The sequence below is a fragment of the Bolinopsis microptera genome, chromosome 2 (assembly GCF_026151205.1).
Source record: "Bolinopsis microptera isolate Bmic1 chromosome 2, MBARI_Bmic_1.0, whole genome shotgun sequence".
NCBI classification, from domain to species: Eukaryota; Metazoa; Ctenophora; class Tentaculata; order Lobata; family Bolinopsidae; genus Bolinopsis; species Bolinopsis microptera.
This window is the reverse complement of record NC_087073.1, coordinates 19,022,867-19,039,212: the sequence shown is the minus strand read 5'-3', so window position 1 is coordinate 19,039,212 and position 16,346 is coordinate 19,022,867. Positions and strand designations below refer to the sequence as shown.

The window sequence follows — 16,346 nt, the reverse complement described above, 5'->3', positions numbered from 1 at the left end:
TAATTTGACAATGTCATGTTTGATTCCAATTTCAGAAATATTAAAAATTTCAAATCTTGTTCAAAATCGGTACAATAAATCGAAACTTTGAACGGCAAAGGTTTTTATAAAAAATGTGTTTTAAACAGATTCCTAGTCACGTCCACAATATCGATATGTTTAAATATGTTTAAATATTGGATTAGCCTTTGTGATGAACCAATGGTGTTATCTAAAAATTGAAATGTAACCTGCACAAATTGTTCAAAATAAGAAAAAAAAAGAATTAAATAAATGTAAATCAATAAAATCAAAAAATGTAAATCAATAAAATCAATAAAATCAGTAGAAATCAGAAAAATTCACGGACCTAGTATAGCTGTAAGTGTAAACGAAATTATGCACGTCAATTTTAATTATCCATTCCAAAAATGGCACGCCAATTAATATTACGACGGTTGTATACAAGCCGTCCTGTCGTCAGACATTTGAAATCTATAAAGCAGCCAAGAGGGAGTACAAGGTCTTCAGGTAAGTATGTTAGTTCTATCGTGAGACCCCTGAGCTCAGTAAGTTGACCTTTTCGAGGGATCGCATTCTCGTGACACTTCTTTGTCAGAGTATTCCATCTCTCGGCCGACCAACAACAATCAAATTCCAACGTAATCACACTCAAACGGGGCTTCATAATTATACGATAAAGATTTTTATCATGCAAACCACGGGTGCCTCGCATTGACAAATCTTGCAGATGATACAACCCGGCTAAAACTTCTTTTGCAAAGTATTCGTAACCAAATTGATTCTCCCGGCACATATGATTCTTATCGTGACTTTTAGGTTTGTTGATGCTCAGTTTCCTTAGATACCTAAATTCTGAAAGGCATAATAAGTTTTTAGCAAATAATCTGCAGTTGTCTAAAATAAGTTCCTCAATACATGGAGCCACTTCATTGATCTTTGACAGAATACAAGGATCACGCTCTAAATTACAATTGTATGTCAAGTCTAATGTTTTTAAGTTTGGCATCAGACTGAGCGCGGAGAAAAGTTCATCAACTTCATAGCTTGGTCCAAATATATGTTTTCCTGTCATTAAATCAATATGAAACGAAGAGTATCCATGTAGCACAAGCTTCCCCAAATTTGCGCATTTCTTCCTGTCATATTGATTGGGCATGGATATGCCACAAAATACATCTTGTATCCTCGAGAGATTAAGATACTCAATAGTTTCACTGAACTGATCCAACAGCAATTCGATTGTAGATCCTATCTCTTCAGTCCTCATAAGATCTATCCATCTCCTAATGCATGGATCTAAATTGAAAAACTGGTCTAACCAATTGGGATCTGGAAGATTGTGGAAACGTTCACAGCCAGACAAGTTGAGAACACGCACTGGGGCAGTGGCAGGGAGCTGAGGTAGTACAAATACACCATCTACAACGCTCTTACAGTTGGCATAATCAGGTCGGTATCGACTGTTATAAGTTTCAACTGGACTGGAAAGATCTAACATCTCTAGATTCACAGCACACTTTAAAACAATTCCCAAAAGTTCTCCTCTAGAAGGCAAAGTCGAGTTTAACCTCAATTTCTTTAACTTTGGAGCGAATCTATTAGCTAAAGCTTCAAAATATTTACCTTCAATTGCTGCATCGAAATCACCTGCAGTAGCCTCCTCCGTAATTGCCAAAACAGTAATATTTGGACAGTGATCAGCAATGACTTCAAGATTTCCGACATGAAGGATGTGATGTTCCAACAGGATATCTAGATGAACCAAGCTTTTGCCAACCATTAGAAATATTTTCAGGATATCAGCAGTCCTTAGTCCCGGAAAATCAAAAATGGGAAAAATATAATTTAAAAAGATACGATGTTTATCATGATTTTCTTTGAAACAATATTCTTTTCCGTAATACTTAATAGCGTTGCCAAGATCTTCATAAAGGTTCTTAGTGGTTATCTTTTTCGTTGCACAAATGGATTGCATGCAAAGATTATACCATCTTTTGCATACGCACCTGAGGTAAAACTTCTCAGCGACACCACAATTTGAGAATATTTCTAGAAAACAATCATCATTTAGAATGTGCATTGAGATTTCATCATTGTCAATTATTCCACGTGAAGCCATCTCATAATATTTTGTATAATATTGTTGTCGGATTATTTTTCTACGCTTGGTCGGTTGTTTCGAAGAAGAGTTGGAAGCTTCTTCATTTTCAGGAGCTAACCATCTTGAGGGTCTTGGAGTAATCAAGTAATTATATTTAGGGCCTCTGAACGTATTAAGACTGTAGCTATGCACTCGCCAATCCTTTGACATTTCTGCAAAATGAAATATAGATTAGCTATACAATTATTATACATATCTACTTATTTGCGAAGATATTGGGTGATTTTTATATAATGCTCTTGCCTTACAAAGTGGTTATTACATTTTCGTAACAGGAAAATATATATCAATAAATGTTTTAAACTGATTAAAAAAACATAAAAATGAACGAACATTTTGTTTTGCGATCACCTTTTGAAGGTATCATGACAAAAATTGATGAAAATGAAATGCATTACTAATTCAAGGTTTGCAAAAAAAGAAACCAGAGTGTGCACTGTGCATTTGGGGCATTTTTTCCTGTTCCCTAACATTTCAGCGCTGGGCACATTTTCAAACACGTTTATAATCATGGAGAGGTTTTAAAGGTATTCTAGGGTTTCACTGAAAGTATTCAAAAGCAACTCAATTGTAGATTCGATTCTTTTAGCCGTCATTATACCTATCCATTCCTTAATGGATTGATCTGAGTATAATACTCATGAATCCAATCTGGATCTGGAACCTTAGTAAAGTGATGACTACTAAAAAGGTTGAGAGCGCAATGGTGCACTCTTGTGGATCTTTGGTAGCACAGTAACACCATTCACAACACTGTTAAACCCTGGCCCATGAGTGCTGATACGATCCACTGAAAGTTGCAACGTTTCCAAATTGGTGGCCCTTTTTAAAACCTTTCCTTAGAATTCTCCCCTATTAAAGGTAGGTAGGTAGGACGGCAGAATAAGTTTTGATAGTTTTGGAGAAAGTCGTTTAAATAGAAGTATAAGTCTTCACTATAGTCTCCAAGATGAAGCGGATGCTTCCAATTTAATGCAGTCATGTTCAAAACAGAGATATTTGAAAAAGAGTTTGCGACAAGTACGAGGTTGATGTAATTTTCAGTTTACTCCTATTATTCCGAAGACACAATACATATCGAAAGGCCGAAAGCCTTCACTTTTGGAAGACATTTGTTGTCATCCAAATATTTAATAGTCATCCTCAGAGTCTTCTTGGTCATAAGAAGATTGAAATCATATTTTTTATCTCTGTAGGAATCGAACTGATATCCACCTTCTCTCCGATCAAAATCTATACCTAACTGTGTAACGTGACGACTGACGATATTACAAAACTATTACAGAGCTTTCCGCATTACTTATTTGTTTAGAAAGATGACTATTATTGCCCAAAAGGCTTGCATTTTCGTAAGACTTGCACGATTATAATTAGCAGTAAGCTGTAAGGTATTGATACTTTGATAGTAACTGATAGCGGTCTGATGTATTCAGAGCGATTGCTATTGCAAGTAGTCTTGGAAACCGTGATGAAGCAAAGAATATCACGGTGTTACACAGCGGCAAATAAAATACCCAAAATGAAAACAACGAAATGAAGCCCTACTCAATCCTTTATCAGATATACAGATGTATTATATTATTATTATAGATGTATATAGTATATTGTATTTGCAATAATTAGTGCGAGTCCTACATTATATTTTAAATCTGCTCAATTTTAGGAACCATTGAGAAAATTCTGGTCATCATTGTATTGGTTCCCTACACACGAAATAAAGTTATTGAACTGTGTAGCATGACTAACAAGTAACTGCGTACACTCTAATCTTTGTATCCTCTAATCTGTGTACCTCTAATCTATGCACCCTCTAATCTTTTTATCCTCTACCTTATAAATCCCCCATTAAAATATCATGATCCGTGTTTAACTTAAAGTGTACTTACGTAGAGACTTGGGTTGCAGTTTAGCCTGGAAATATTGTGCACCTATTATCTGGGAACACCGCACATTCCAAGCGAAAAACCATGTCCATATACCTACTGAAAGAAGTATTCAAAACAATAAGGTTTGTTAGTTCAGTGAATCTAAATTGCACTTATCTTATCAAGAAATATTAAATCAATCAAATTCGAAAAAATGTATGTCGATCGACATTTCTATTTATTGGCTGCAAGTTAAACAAAGCATGTTTCTAAATATCGAAACAAATTAGTAAAACAACGTCGATATATAAGATACATTGACAACAGACAATTATGTCTAAAAATGTATTGACCTGATTAAAACAACTATAAAAATGAATGCTGAATTAATTTGTACTGTCATTATCATGATAAAAATTGACAAGAATGAAATTTTTGGTACAGTAATTAAAAAAAAGTATAGTAATTAAAATTTTACAGGTGAAAAAAACAACAAATAAAATGTACAACTTAATGAATAATCCCATGCGTGTTAATTTACAAGTCCAAAGGTAAATAATGAATTAAGAAATAAAAAGCATAATTTATCGTGAAAGAGTACTGCAAAATTCACATCTAATAGCTCTGAAGTCGATTCACAACATGAGCTACTTTGCACTTTTGTAAGGCTCATATTGATAATTCAGCCTCCGTCTCAGTTGTCAGATTTCTCCTTTATTGTCAGTTTTCCAGCACTCCTGAGCCAGAGGCCTCGTCGACAGTTGACCAATCAAAACTCTGATACAGATGGTCCGCTCGCCTTATTGGGATGAGTTCTCCAGAGAATTTAAGAAAAGTTGAGTCGTTATTATTCGTGAGCTCAACAGGGATCCAACCAATGTCTAACGTTAGCGAATCCGCTCTATTCGAAACAGATTGACATTTTTCTCTTAGGGTCTTCCAAGAGCGACGACGGCGTCCAAGAAAAACCGTCTTTAAATTACGACCTGCGTTGTTGACGAGGTCAAGCAAATGTTCATCAGTCAAAGATTTGGAATTCTCCATTGATAACTCAGTGAGCTGCCTCAAACCGGGCAATACTGAAAAGACGAATAACTCGTAACCAAAATTTGCCTCATCGTACATAGGATACTCCCAGTGTTCATCTCGATGACATTTCACACTTTTGTTGACACTGAGCTTTTTCAAATTGCTCAAGACATGGAGTGGTAATAAGTTTTTGGCATATAAACGACATCTATCTAAGATCAATTCCTCCAGAAGTGGTACCTTATCGCATATTTCAGTGATGAGATCTGGTGATTTGCCAAGATTGCAGTTCAAAGTGATGTCTAGAACGCGCAAATTGGGCAAAAGAGATAGAACATTCAGAAGATGTATACTTTTAAAAGTCGTTGTAAATTCAGAGTTAGCGAGATCTAAATCCGGACTGTCTTCAAATGCCATGTCTCCTGAACGTTGTCGGTAAATTTGACCAGTAGTTGGATGTCGGGGTATACGTTTACGAACCTTTTTTTTGAAGCCTTGGCAAACCAGTTTACTCATTTTGCCACAGGTCCTAGTGTTACCTCCAGATGCCACACCTTCAAAAATCCCGTCGATTCTAGAAATATCGAGATGCTCTAATGTCTCATGGTAGTCACCAAGCAGAAAATCTAACGCAGACTTTTTTCCTTCTGCTTCCATCCTGATTAAAAAGTTCTTCACTGACGAATCTACGTGGTTTCCGAGCTTTTTCACCAATGTCGGACTCGGAATTCTAGTAAGATTCTGACAGTCAGCGAGGCAAAGCACTCTGATAGGGGCATCCACAGGAAACTTCGGAAGCACAGTTACTCCATTGACGACACTCCGATAATTTGAGATTCCATCATCAGGATCAGGATATACGACTGAAAGATTAAGAGTGTCCAGTTTTGACGCACACTTTAAAATTCTCCCCAAACAAGTGCCGCTATATACAAAATTTGAAGGTAAAACTAAGGTTTTTAAATTTGAAGCGAACTTATTGTTCAGTACCCTTGAGTAGTACTTCCGATAACGACAATTAAGACCTTGAGGACCCTCATATATTAAAGCATTTATGTTGGGACAAAAATCTGACAGACGATCAAGCTGTTTATAATTGAAACTTGGCTCTTCACAAATAGTAAGATGAGTTAAATTTTCCCTATTATTGATAGTATTGAAAGCACGTATTTCCTGAAAATCTTCCACAGGTCGTGGTTAACAGGATATTCATTACGATGTTCAATCAAATCATCGTAAATGGTAAGTGAACTTCTGGTAAGTATTGATCTTGATTCGCGCATATCTTCAATTAGCGTTTTAATGCTTATTTTTCTCGTAGACGCCACAGAATATGAGCATAGTTCGGACCATCTTTTGCAAACAGATCGCAGCAACAACCTTTCCGGAATACTACAATGAGAAAAGACTATTCTCAAACAGTCATCGTTCAAAAGAAAGACGGTATCGTAGTTCTTAGGGGAAATGCTTTCCTCTTTTGATATCTTTTCAGCCGGATGCTCATATGAATCTTTGCCTTCTTTACTTGGCACACCGCCGTGTTTATCGTTTTTATCGCTGCTAACGTCGTCCTTTATATCACTCCTTAATTCTTTTTGTTTGCTCTCACTTTCGCTTATTTTCCTCTTTTTAGTTGGTCGCCCAAAGTTGTTTTCATCTGAATTATCCTTGCTACTGTATCCCTCACTTTGTATATTGTTTTCAGATTTAACGTTATTTTTACTGTTTTCATAGATGTCATAATTACTAGCTACATCCTCGTCCAAATCACTATTTTCTTCGGCATTCAATGTAAGGTCAAAATTGCTTTGTTCGTAGCTAGATTCTTCATCGTCACTGTTGGTTTGATCATCACCAATCTCATTGTTGCTCCTTTCGTGGTACCCACCTATGTCTTCATCACTACTCTCATCGTATTCGGACGAATCTTTCTCGCCATCGAATCCACAATATGAATCCACCCTCTGCCAGGTTAACGGTAATGGAGGCTGTCCTCTTGCCCAAATTGGTATTACGTCTAAGAAAGCCTGTACAACATAAGTAGAACTATTTAACTTATATTCTAAATGAAGATTAGAGTTCAAACTGTGTAGCCAGTAATGCCCTTTTCTGAGTCACATGTTTCCCCATTCTTTCAATCCTGATGCAGTGGACCATAGTAAATTGTCATAAGCTTACCTGCGAAAGAGAGATGGTTGTAAATAAAGGTGAAACGATTCCAAATTTTTTTGACTGAAATTAAATTGGCTAATTATCTTTAAATTGATTTTTATTTATATTCCAGAAAGCAATTCTAACAGGAGTCAATACGCTTACGCAAATACTGATTGTAAATATTTGTAGGCAGAATTTATAATATTGGCTCACAACATTGCATTGAAACAATCAAAACATCAAGAGCTTTAATATACCACGATCTCAAATCTTCAAAACAACAATATAGAATTTCCTTAAACTATGAAAAATGGTCTATCTGTGTTCAATTTAGCAACCTAAAAAATTAACGTTCAGTCCTCATCCTCACTACTGCTGTAGTCGCAGACCAGCGTTTTGTCGAAGTTATTCCGCCCTCTGCTACGAGACGACTCGATTTCATTCGCTTTCTGTGTCTCTTTTATCCAGTCTGACACGTTACCTGGGATCGTGTTAGTTAGTTACGGATATGCTTAGATGCTTTGGCGTGGTTAATAAAACAGTATAGGTACAGTATGTTTAAGGTAAAAGTGATACCTCAAATTTCGACACCACCAGCTGACAAATAAACCATTCAAATGAATACATTTCCTTGTTGCAGTTATGGTAGCGATATGTTAACTAAATTTATTTCGTTATGTGAGATCACTACCTGCTGATATAGGAGCGGTAGGGGGTGGTGGGGGTGGCATCTTCATGGTGTCGTCATCTTTACTGCGCCTCTTTTTCGAGGCGTTGAACTGAGCAGATTTACAAATAGCCCACATTTTAATATTTAAAAGGTGATCCAAACATCAAATAAGTGTATTTTAAGACAGAAGATTACAGAAATATATACCCAGATCTTCTTGATGATTACTCACATTTTCTTGGAAACGTCGTTTAGATTGCATCCTGCAAAATAGATAAAGTTAAAGAGTATATACTACATAGTGTACCGAGATAGCCTATATTTACAACCACAACACCAAGCATCTAACATGCCATAATATGTAATTGGAAATCAAAACAATGAATTTATAAAAGTTCTATCACCTGTCTGGTCTACTGTTAGAAGAATTGGAGTTTGCATGAGGAGCACTCCTACTGTTGAGGACCAGATTGTGCCTCATAACCTGCTTCTCATTTCCTGGCACTCGGTTCTGCAATTGGAGTTTTGGGTACGATGCGGACTGTGCTCTGACATCTGGACGCGAGGTATTTTGAGATGAACCAACGGGTGCAGACATGGCTCCAGTTCTATGAGTATTAGAGGAAGTTTGCTGATGTTGACTGGGGTAGACTATTGCTCCGGCAGGAGAATTTGGGGAGTTTGGCTGTGCGGATGTAAACCCATAGGTTTGAGGTGATGCGCTGCTTCGTTTGTCTCTTATCTTTTTGTGTACCTATTTGGCGATTTTTTGGCTGGTGAAATGTGCCATCCGTGTTACTCTAAAGAGGTCGTTAGATAAATGGTGGAGAGCAATTAACGATATGAGGGGACACATATTGCAGGTAAAATTGCGTACTTTGGATAATTGAGCGGACTCAATTCATGAACGAGGAAGGATTTAACAGACGAAGCTGAAATTCTTCGTCAAAAGTATACAATTAAATCGTAAATGTGTGTCCAGCTTATCATACCCCACAAGACAAGCGTGTCTAATGTTAAATGTGACAATAACCTGCAGCTGCAACATTCATTATACAAGGAAAGTTTCAACTAAAGTATAATTTTAGTGTATTGTCAGCATTTTAGATTAAAAAGTCATGGTGTGGGGTATGATTAGCAATATATAATTAAACTTCAGCAGCAAAGCTCTCGATGCTTCACATTCTTGCAATATCAGAAAGAATTGACTTGATATGTAGCATTGAGAAGCTTTACAAGCATAAATCTAGAAAAATGTTAGAGTAAGGGTATGGAAATTCGCTCTTGTTTCGCCAACGTATCCGTGAATCGTTTCGTCGCTTTTACAACAACGACTTCCACTGCAACTATGTCTACACAGAGGTCAAACTAAAATAAAGGGTTAATATGTAGTCAGGTTTTCGTACTGTAAACAGTAGACTGTCGACCAGCCGTTTCGCCTCGACGAGACCTTCGAGAGTACTGTGACTGAAAATAGAGAGAAAAAGTGTGAGCAGAATCATCCGAACTGCACCTGGAGTTGGGATATACTTGAGTGAAAGAATGCATGACCTTGCATGTTGGGTGGACTGAACTTCTATCAATTAAGTCTGATTGAAAGGAAAGGGGTAAAATGATGATTTGGTAATGAGATGCAGGGTACCTACTTTATCTGGATGAAAAGTGGCTCTTTTTGTTCCCTGCCCGTTTCTGGTTCCAGATTTCCAGATAGCGTACCCCTCATTATTATCTGGAAAAGAGAGTGGATCAAGAAATGGTAACTTCCTTGAGTGTGGCGATCCAGTGGCGTAACGTTGCCTGTTGGCGCCCCCCTGCCGAATAAAGCGCCCCCCTGTTGGCGCCCCCTCCCCTTTTGGTGCCCCTCCCTAAAATTGAACAAATTAGGTGATTTTAAAGAATACGCCGGTAAAATCTCTAAAAAAGTGTGTATCTAGAGCAAAACGCGCAGTTTTGCTAGTACTTTAGTTAAGTTTTCGAAATTGTCCCACATTCAAACGACGATTTGGCGCCCCCCTAAGACGGCGCCCCCCTGCACAGCGGGGTCAGCAGGGCCTTTCGTTACGCCACTGTGGCGATCACAAATTTACAACCACGTTATTCAGGCGCTAAAAGATAACAAATCTACACCGCGCGTAAAAATAACTTTTGTGAGAGCTGCTAAAAAAAGCAGAATCTATGTAAAATTTGCGTCACGCGTCCCACAAGTGTATGCATCACTCTGTGACCGGGTCAGAAGAGTGCACTTACCCTCGCTTGTGTTGTCTTGACTATGTGCCCAATAAACTGCCCGTTTGGCCCCTCTATTTCCTGTTTAATGTTCCAAGGTAGAGGCTGGTCTTCCATATCGCAGTATACTTTTTCAACAAACGGAACCTGAAATAAAACGATGTCACAGTAATACGTGGGTTTATAAAGGAAAAAGACCACAAAATCACAAGTTACAATGGAATACATTATAAAGTTTGAGATTCCACAGACCGTCGATTCCTCGAGATCCCTAGCGCAAATTTCCAACAAGATAGGATCAGGGTATTTTTCCAGCTGGAATCCCTTTGATCCGGATGGAACTTGATTTTGTTTAAGTACTGCCAACACATAGTGTATTGCTTTCTCTGTGCAGCTCCAATCTTTGTTCACAGCTTAAAGAAAACGGTTGTTAACAAATATCCTGATACATTTTCTTATCCACATTGTAAACCAGGCTAAATTGTGTTTCAAGATAGTTAATACGAAGTACATACCAGAGATGTGGATGTAAAGTGGCCGTTCTAACTTAGTCATAATGTCAGTCTGCCTGTGCCTAGGAATGTATCTGCCCCGGGTTACCAGCGTTGTGCCCGTCCACTGTCCGATCTGAGGAGGGTTAGATGTCAGTTGAAAGGATAGTCCCGACTGATTCACATTCAAGTTCAAAGAAAGTACTGAAAACAGCCAGACTCTAAAATGTGTACCTGATCCTGAATGTTGCTCTTCAATATGAAGCCTCGGTTGTCAAGATCATTTATTTCTATCTCTGCACTGTGTACTACTGGCATTTGCTGCTGTTTTGGTACTGTCTTCTGAAAATATACTCGTATAATAACTAAAAACCTGTAAAGCTGTAATTTACCTTATACTTAAGGCCAGAGGGGGGGGGGGGTAAAATTGGTTTTTCCAGTTTTCACATATTTGATCAGAGCTGCTAGAGACAAACAAGAAGAAAAAAACCGGACCGAAATCTGACCTTGCGTTTTTAAGATATCGCGCGCCAAATATTATACATTTATCACATGCCTTCTCATGCGATATCAAAACTTTCGCCCACGAGGCTTGCCGAGATAGCGAAAGTTTCGATATTTCCCGAGGCTTGCCGAGGGTTATATCGACATTTTCAATCACGAGGCTTGCCGAGTTTTGAAAATGTTGATATCGCATGAGAAGGCATGTGATTAATGTTTTATCACACTTTCTTTGGAGCCAAATTTGGCCGGGAAAGCAGAATTTGATCAAACGTTAGTTATAAATCTCACCAAAGCAAACTAGACATGTCGAACTTATTTATGTTTATAATGTCCAAGCTATATATAGCTCTCGATCATGAGTTAGTATTTCAGATATCGAAGATACAATACGTACAATTAAGATCTCACGTGCTCATCACATTTATGACACAGTGAATGCTGTATGCCGCGCCCAATTTGCTTTATACAGATAAGTGATACGTAGTGCATTGAATATTAATATATTTATCGAGAATGGGACTTGTACTTATTGGCGTCTAGAATATTCCGCCACGAGCGCGTTTGATACGTAATTATTACATCCTGCAAATCAATCGATGTTTGGTGATTCTAATACTTTATTTCTATTAGATATTTTTGGAGTCATAAAAACTGTAGATGTATGATGTATAGAACATCCGTTGATTCTACATCACAGTCCTTATCGTATAATCTGTATCTGCGATAAGGTGAAAGAATTTCCTAGTTCTTGTATTTGAATAGAGCTGTGGGCTATTTATCAGTCCACATTATACACTACACACCCTAATTTACATGAACAATATCATCGTCCGTCTTGATTCTTGATTGTCTGTTATTTCAGAATGATTTAATCAATGCAATTTGTAATCGTTGACTTAGAATTTTATCGAGTATAGTAGCTACTTAGTTCTTAGTCAGTATTCATCTTTACTTGCCATTATTTGCCATTATCTGCTTCGCTAGAAATCATCTGAACTGGAAATTATCAGAACAGTTGTAATAATTAAATGTATCTCTTCAACATTTTAGAACGCAGTACTCCACCAGCCTATAACCACCCTGGTCATGGCCAGGTAGTTCACCCGTACTGTTACCAATATTGAATTGGTCTAAAGAATGGCAGCACATTAATCATCGGACCTGTTTGCCCCAGTGCCCAGACTGATTTATAACCAGATTAGCTGATTAAGTTACATCATTCGTCCCTTGATATATTTATATAGATAATATATTTTATAGGATGTTTTTATTGCACTTATTTGCACTAACTAAAATTCAAACTGGTCCTGGGATAGAATTTTCGCTCTTTATTGTACAGAATCTATAAATCTCTTTATCAGTCTGTTTATAGATCAGCCACGAATTTCGCAAGCTAATCTAGGCGAAACCGGTTTGGAAAAGCCAAGTATAATTTCTGCACAATTTCTATATGGAATATGGCTCAAAGAAGGGATCAGAGGGGTTAAAATTGAGGTCTGAAATGGCTGAAATCTGGCTTTGTTTTGTGTGTTTTCTTCGTTCGAATTAATCAAACATCGTTTAGTGTTTACTGTTTTTTGTGAGGGTGACTGTAGTTTGTTCTGACACTTCCTTTTTAATTTCAAGTAAGCGATTAAGGAAATTAATTAGCCTGATTGATTGTATCGCTGACAAGTACCAAAACTTTGTGCAACTTTTAAGTCTGCTTGTAAACTTTGATCTCGTTTTCAGTAACCTTAAGTCATTTAAGCTCGTACAAGCCAGGGAGTTTTTACTTAGTTTCATCATCCGAAGCCTAATTAGGCTTTGAACTATGAAGTGCAGTAAAAAAGGAACAGCTTGAAAAAGTTTTACAACAAAAAATTTTATTTCGCTTGACACATCTCAAACGCAAGGAAATATTTTTAAAACCAAGTATAAATATAAATTTTTCCTAATCCTGGAAAGATTATCTGATCATTGCATTTACGGTCATAGACTACTTCAGGTTGTTGATTTAAATCTTTATTTAAATCAGTACCTCACAGTAGTAGAACAGTTGTTGAGAGTGGGCTCCTTGTTCCTATGGGAATATCGGGCTCTCTCTGAGCAACTGATCGATATTTCATGCCCCCGGGTGAGAGCCAGTGCTCCCCATGGGGGCATGTAATATCAATTCTGCTTTCCTGCCAATTTTGGCTCGAAAGTGTGATAATAAGGTTTACATGTAATTACATGTAAAATTTTAACTTAAACTGTAAAAAGGTAAAAGTCCCTAAGTTGAGAAGACTGGCTACACCCAAGGCCTGAAACTTGGCACAGTTGTTCCTTGGGCTGTCACCCACAATTCTATTGTACAGAATTTTGATATTTGCCTCTGTTCTCGAAATATGAGGTTAACTTTACCCCAAATTCGACAATTTTTTGAAAAGTGTCGAATTTAGGGTAAAGTTAACCTCATATTTCGAGAACAGAGGCAAATATCAAAATTTTGTACGATAGAATTGTGGGTGACAGCCCAAGGAACAACTGTGCCAAGTTTCAGCTTCTGGGTGTGGCCAGTATTTTCAACCAAGGGACTTTTAACTTTCTACAGTTTAAGTTAAAGTTTTACATGTAATTACATGTAAACCTCAATATTTATCGCGCGATATCTTAAAAACGCAAGGTCAGATTTCGGTCTGGTTTTTTTCTTCTTGATCGTCTTCAGCAGCTCTGATCAAATATGTGAAAACTGGAAAAACAAATTTTACCCCCCCCCCCCCCCCCCTCTGGCCTTAACAATTGAAAACTTTTACTGGTTGATATCGTAAAAATAGAGATTTGTTTTTGGATTCACCTGCAAACAAAAATGTATTCTAATCACCTGATGTCCCTGTTTAGGTAACAAGACTTCTTGTTTTATAGGAACACCTTTAGCCAGGAGCTTTGCGTTTATCTCGGCAGCTTTCCGAGCAGCCATTTGGGCTGCCGCTTGTTTCGCTCGGCCCGACATTTTCTAATGGACCAGTGGTTAAATATCGAACGATTTTTGAAGCTAAATAAATATTATTAACTATTTTACCAGTGATTTAATGTCAAACCAATTTTTGAAGCTGGATAAATATCGGATTGTGGGTAACCGTGTGATTAATTTCCAAGTGAGACTTAAAAACTCAGTGAGAATGAAATCAAACACCTTTTAACCCGTGGCAATAAGTTAGAATAAAATGATATACGTAACGTAACCAACTAATAAATTAATGAAAATCGAAGCTGCAAAAAAAAATGCTAAATATTTTTAAAATCATATTTATATAATAAAACAGTGGACATGTCACATCTCTAAAACCCCTCCACCATAAATCTTAGTCAATTAAAGTACGTCGTGTAAGCCAAATACACGACAATACTATCGGGACATATAAAAACGGACTTAAAAATGTTTAAAAAGTGAACTAGGGGAGATACAATCGTGTCAATCTTCCGCCACTTTAATCTTCTTTGTTGTTATCTTTGCCTCTTTATTTTTCCTTTTTCTTTCTTTTCTCAAATTCTTCTTCTCCTCGTCAGTGGAAAGTGTAAAATATGATTTTCCATCAGATTTCTTCTCCTCAGGAATAGTAACTACAGCAGCAGGGGTTTTTTCTGTTCCACTTGGAATCTTGCCAGTAACAAACGGACAGTATCTTCTCTTGTGCCCGGGCTGCTGACACCTGACGAAAAAAAATATTAATAATAGTGTCATACAACTTATACAATAATAAAACATAAACCTACCACAGACTCGATTTGTACGTGTGGTTCACATGTTATAACAAGAGTATAATAAGAGTCACCAAACCAACGAAATGAATAATAAAATAATCAAATAAATACTAACCTGTGGCAGACAGATGGAGATTTACAGTGATGAACACTAGGACGACACCCCTCACACACGTCACAGTGAAGATAATGATCTCTAACACATCTCTCACACTTGACACAGTGCTTAGTGGTCCTGTTTATCGGAGGGCAACACCCACACTTGGTGCAGTGTATCACCTCTTTGGGTACCCCAGACTTGCACTTCTCGCATTCCTTATAGTTCTCATCTGGGAGGGTTATCTCAGATAGGGGCTGGTCAGTGTGGATCCTGACAGGAGATTTGGTGCTGTTGTTTTTCTTGAATACAGGATGGTTCTCATACTCCACCATGAAGTGGCACATCTTAAGAGTAGGCTGTACTTCTGTGATGTGCTTCGAAAGGAAATGAGGGAATATCCAGTAAACAACGATCTCAGCCTCCGGGTTTATTTCCTTAACCAAGGCTTTTAGTTGGTCTATATTGTTACTGATAACTCGTGCCAGCGCCCCAAAGGGAGGATCCAACACCAACGCCACTTTCTTCGACTTTTTCAAAAACATCCTCAGATACTTTTCTCCTTCCTCTTCGAAGAAGAAGTTAGAGGCCATATTGTAGTGCTGGAACACAGTTGGAGGGTAGAACTGAATGAACCTGTCATCTAGATCAAGTAGCATGGTCTTTGGTTTCTTTCCTGTACTAAATATCTCGTGGATACGAGGTGTCCCCAGACAAAGCAGATGAGAAAACTTCTTTTCGGTAATCAGTTTTGTGATGAAGTCAGTGGTTTCAGGTGCGAACAAATACTGAGCATTTCCTTCGTTGGCAGTAAGAGCGTTCATCAGAGTAGAGGGGTTTGTAACAGACTTGTAGTTGGTCCTCTCAAGAGTGTGATCGGTGTGCAACCCAGGCTCGTCTGGTTCAACAACAAAAATAGAGCAAGTCTGGCAGAACTGCATATTAGCTGCCGTTCTGATGGTCTGAACTCGGGCTGATCTCTCGGTGTTGCTCACGAACCACTTCCTTTTCTTTCTCTCTTCTTGGAATATATTCAATCGTTCTTCTAGCTTTGTTTTGGACCAAGGCTTATCCAACAAAACGTAAAGTGAGCAGTCTTTTCTGTTTCTATATGCACTGCAGGCAAAAAACTTCTTGTGTTCATCGTCTCCCTGAGCAAAGCGCTCAAAAAGCAAAGCTGGACCATGTACACAGTGAGGTGCGTCAGCAGGGGTCGGAAGGATTACTTCCACCCCAGTTCCCTCTCTGCCATGTTCTGCTTTTATATGCATACCTGATCAATATATTAGTTTTATTTTATCAGCAGCAAAAAAACCTAAATAAGAAGCTGACAAGGAATCATCACTTATTATAGCATTAAAATCGTTATTTTATACAGTGTAAACTGTAAACTGTAGTTTTATCTTATTTTGAAACGAAT

General features: G+C 37.7%; 2 protein-coding genes across 2 annotated transcripts; both read right to left on the bottom strand.

The window, feature by feature from the left end:
* Nucleotides 1-7,382: 7,382 nt before the first annotated feature.
* On the bottom strand, nt 7,383-14,076 carry LOC134811867 (KH homology domain-containing protein 4-like). The gene is made up of 11 exons (XM_063818977.1): nt 13,949-14,076; nt 10,834-10,941; nt 10,624-10,735; nt 10,361-10,521; nt 10,130-10,255; nt 9,529-9,611; nt 9,289-9,349; nt 8,287-8,636; nt 8,115-8,145; nt 7,904-7,991; nt 7,383-7,693 (listed from the first exon to the last, which is right to left on the bottom strand). Exons 1-11 carry the CDS (start codon nt 14,042-14,044, stop codon nt 7,566-7,568), a joined length of 1,344 nt encoding a protein of 447 aa, XP_063675047.1. The 5' UTR covers nt 14,045-14,076; the 3' UTR covers nt 7,383-7,565.
* A 331-nt stretch (nt 14,077-14,407) lies between these two features.
* On the bottom strand, nt 14,408-16,221 carry LOC134811863 (rRNA N6-adenosine-methyltransferase ZCCHC4-like). The gene is made up of 2 exons (XM_063818972.1): nt 14,945-16,221; nt 14,408-14,777 (listed from the first exon to the last, which is right to left on the bottom strand). The coding sequence occupies exons 1-2, from the start codon at nt 16,195-16,197 to the stop codon at nt 14,540-14,542; spliced, it is 1,491 nt and encodes a 496-aa protein (XP_063675042.1). The 5' UTR covers nt 16,198-16,221; the 3' UTR covers nt 14,408-14,539.
* Nucleotides 16,222-16,346: the final 125 nt, after the last annotated feature.

Bases quoted from the DNA above. Each gene is read 5' to 3' on its own strand.
- LOC134811867 (XM_063818977.1), bottom strand. From the start codon at position 14,044: ATGGCTGCTCGGAAAGCTGCCGAGATAAACGCAAAGCTCCTGGCTAAA. The intron at 10,736-10,833 runs GTACACATTTTA...AACCCTCCTCAG, and splicing joins AGAGCAACATTCAGGATCAG to ATCGGACAGTGGACGGGCAC. The intron at 10,256-10,360 runs GTCTGTGGAATC...GTTTTATTTCAG, and splicing joins GGGATCTCGAGGAATCGACG to GTTCCGTTTGTTGAAAAAGT.
- LOC134811863 (XM_063818972.1), bottom strand. From the start codon at position 16,197: ATGCATATAAAAGCAGAACATGGCAGAGAGGGAACTGGGGTGGAAGTA. The intron at 14,778-14,944 runs GTTAGTATTTAT...TTTTTTCGTCAG, and splicing joins TCTCCATCTGTCTGCCACAG to GTGTCAGCAGCCCGGGCACA.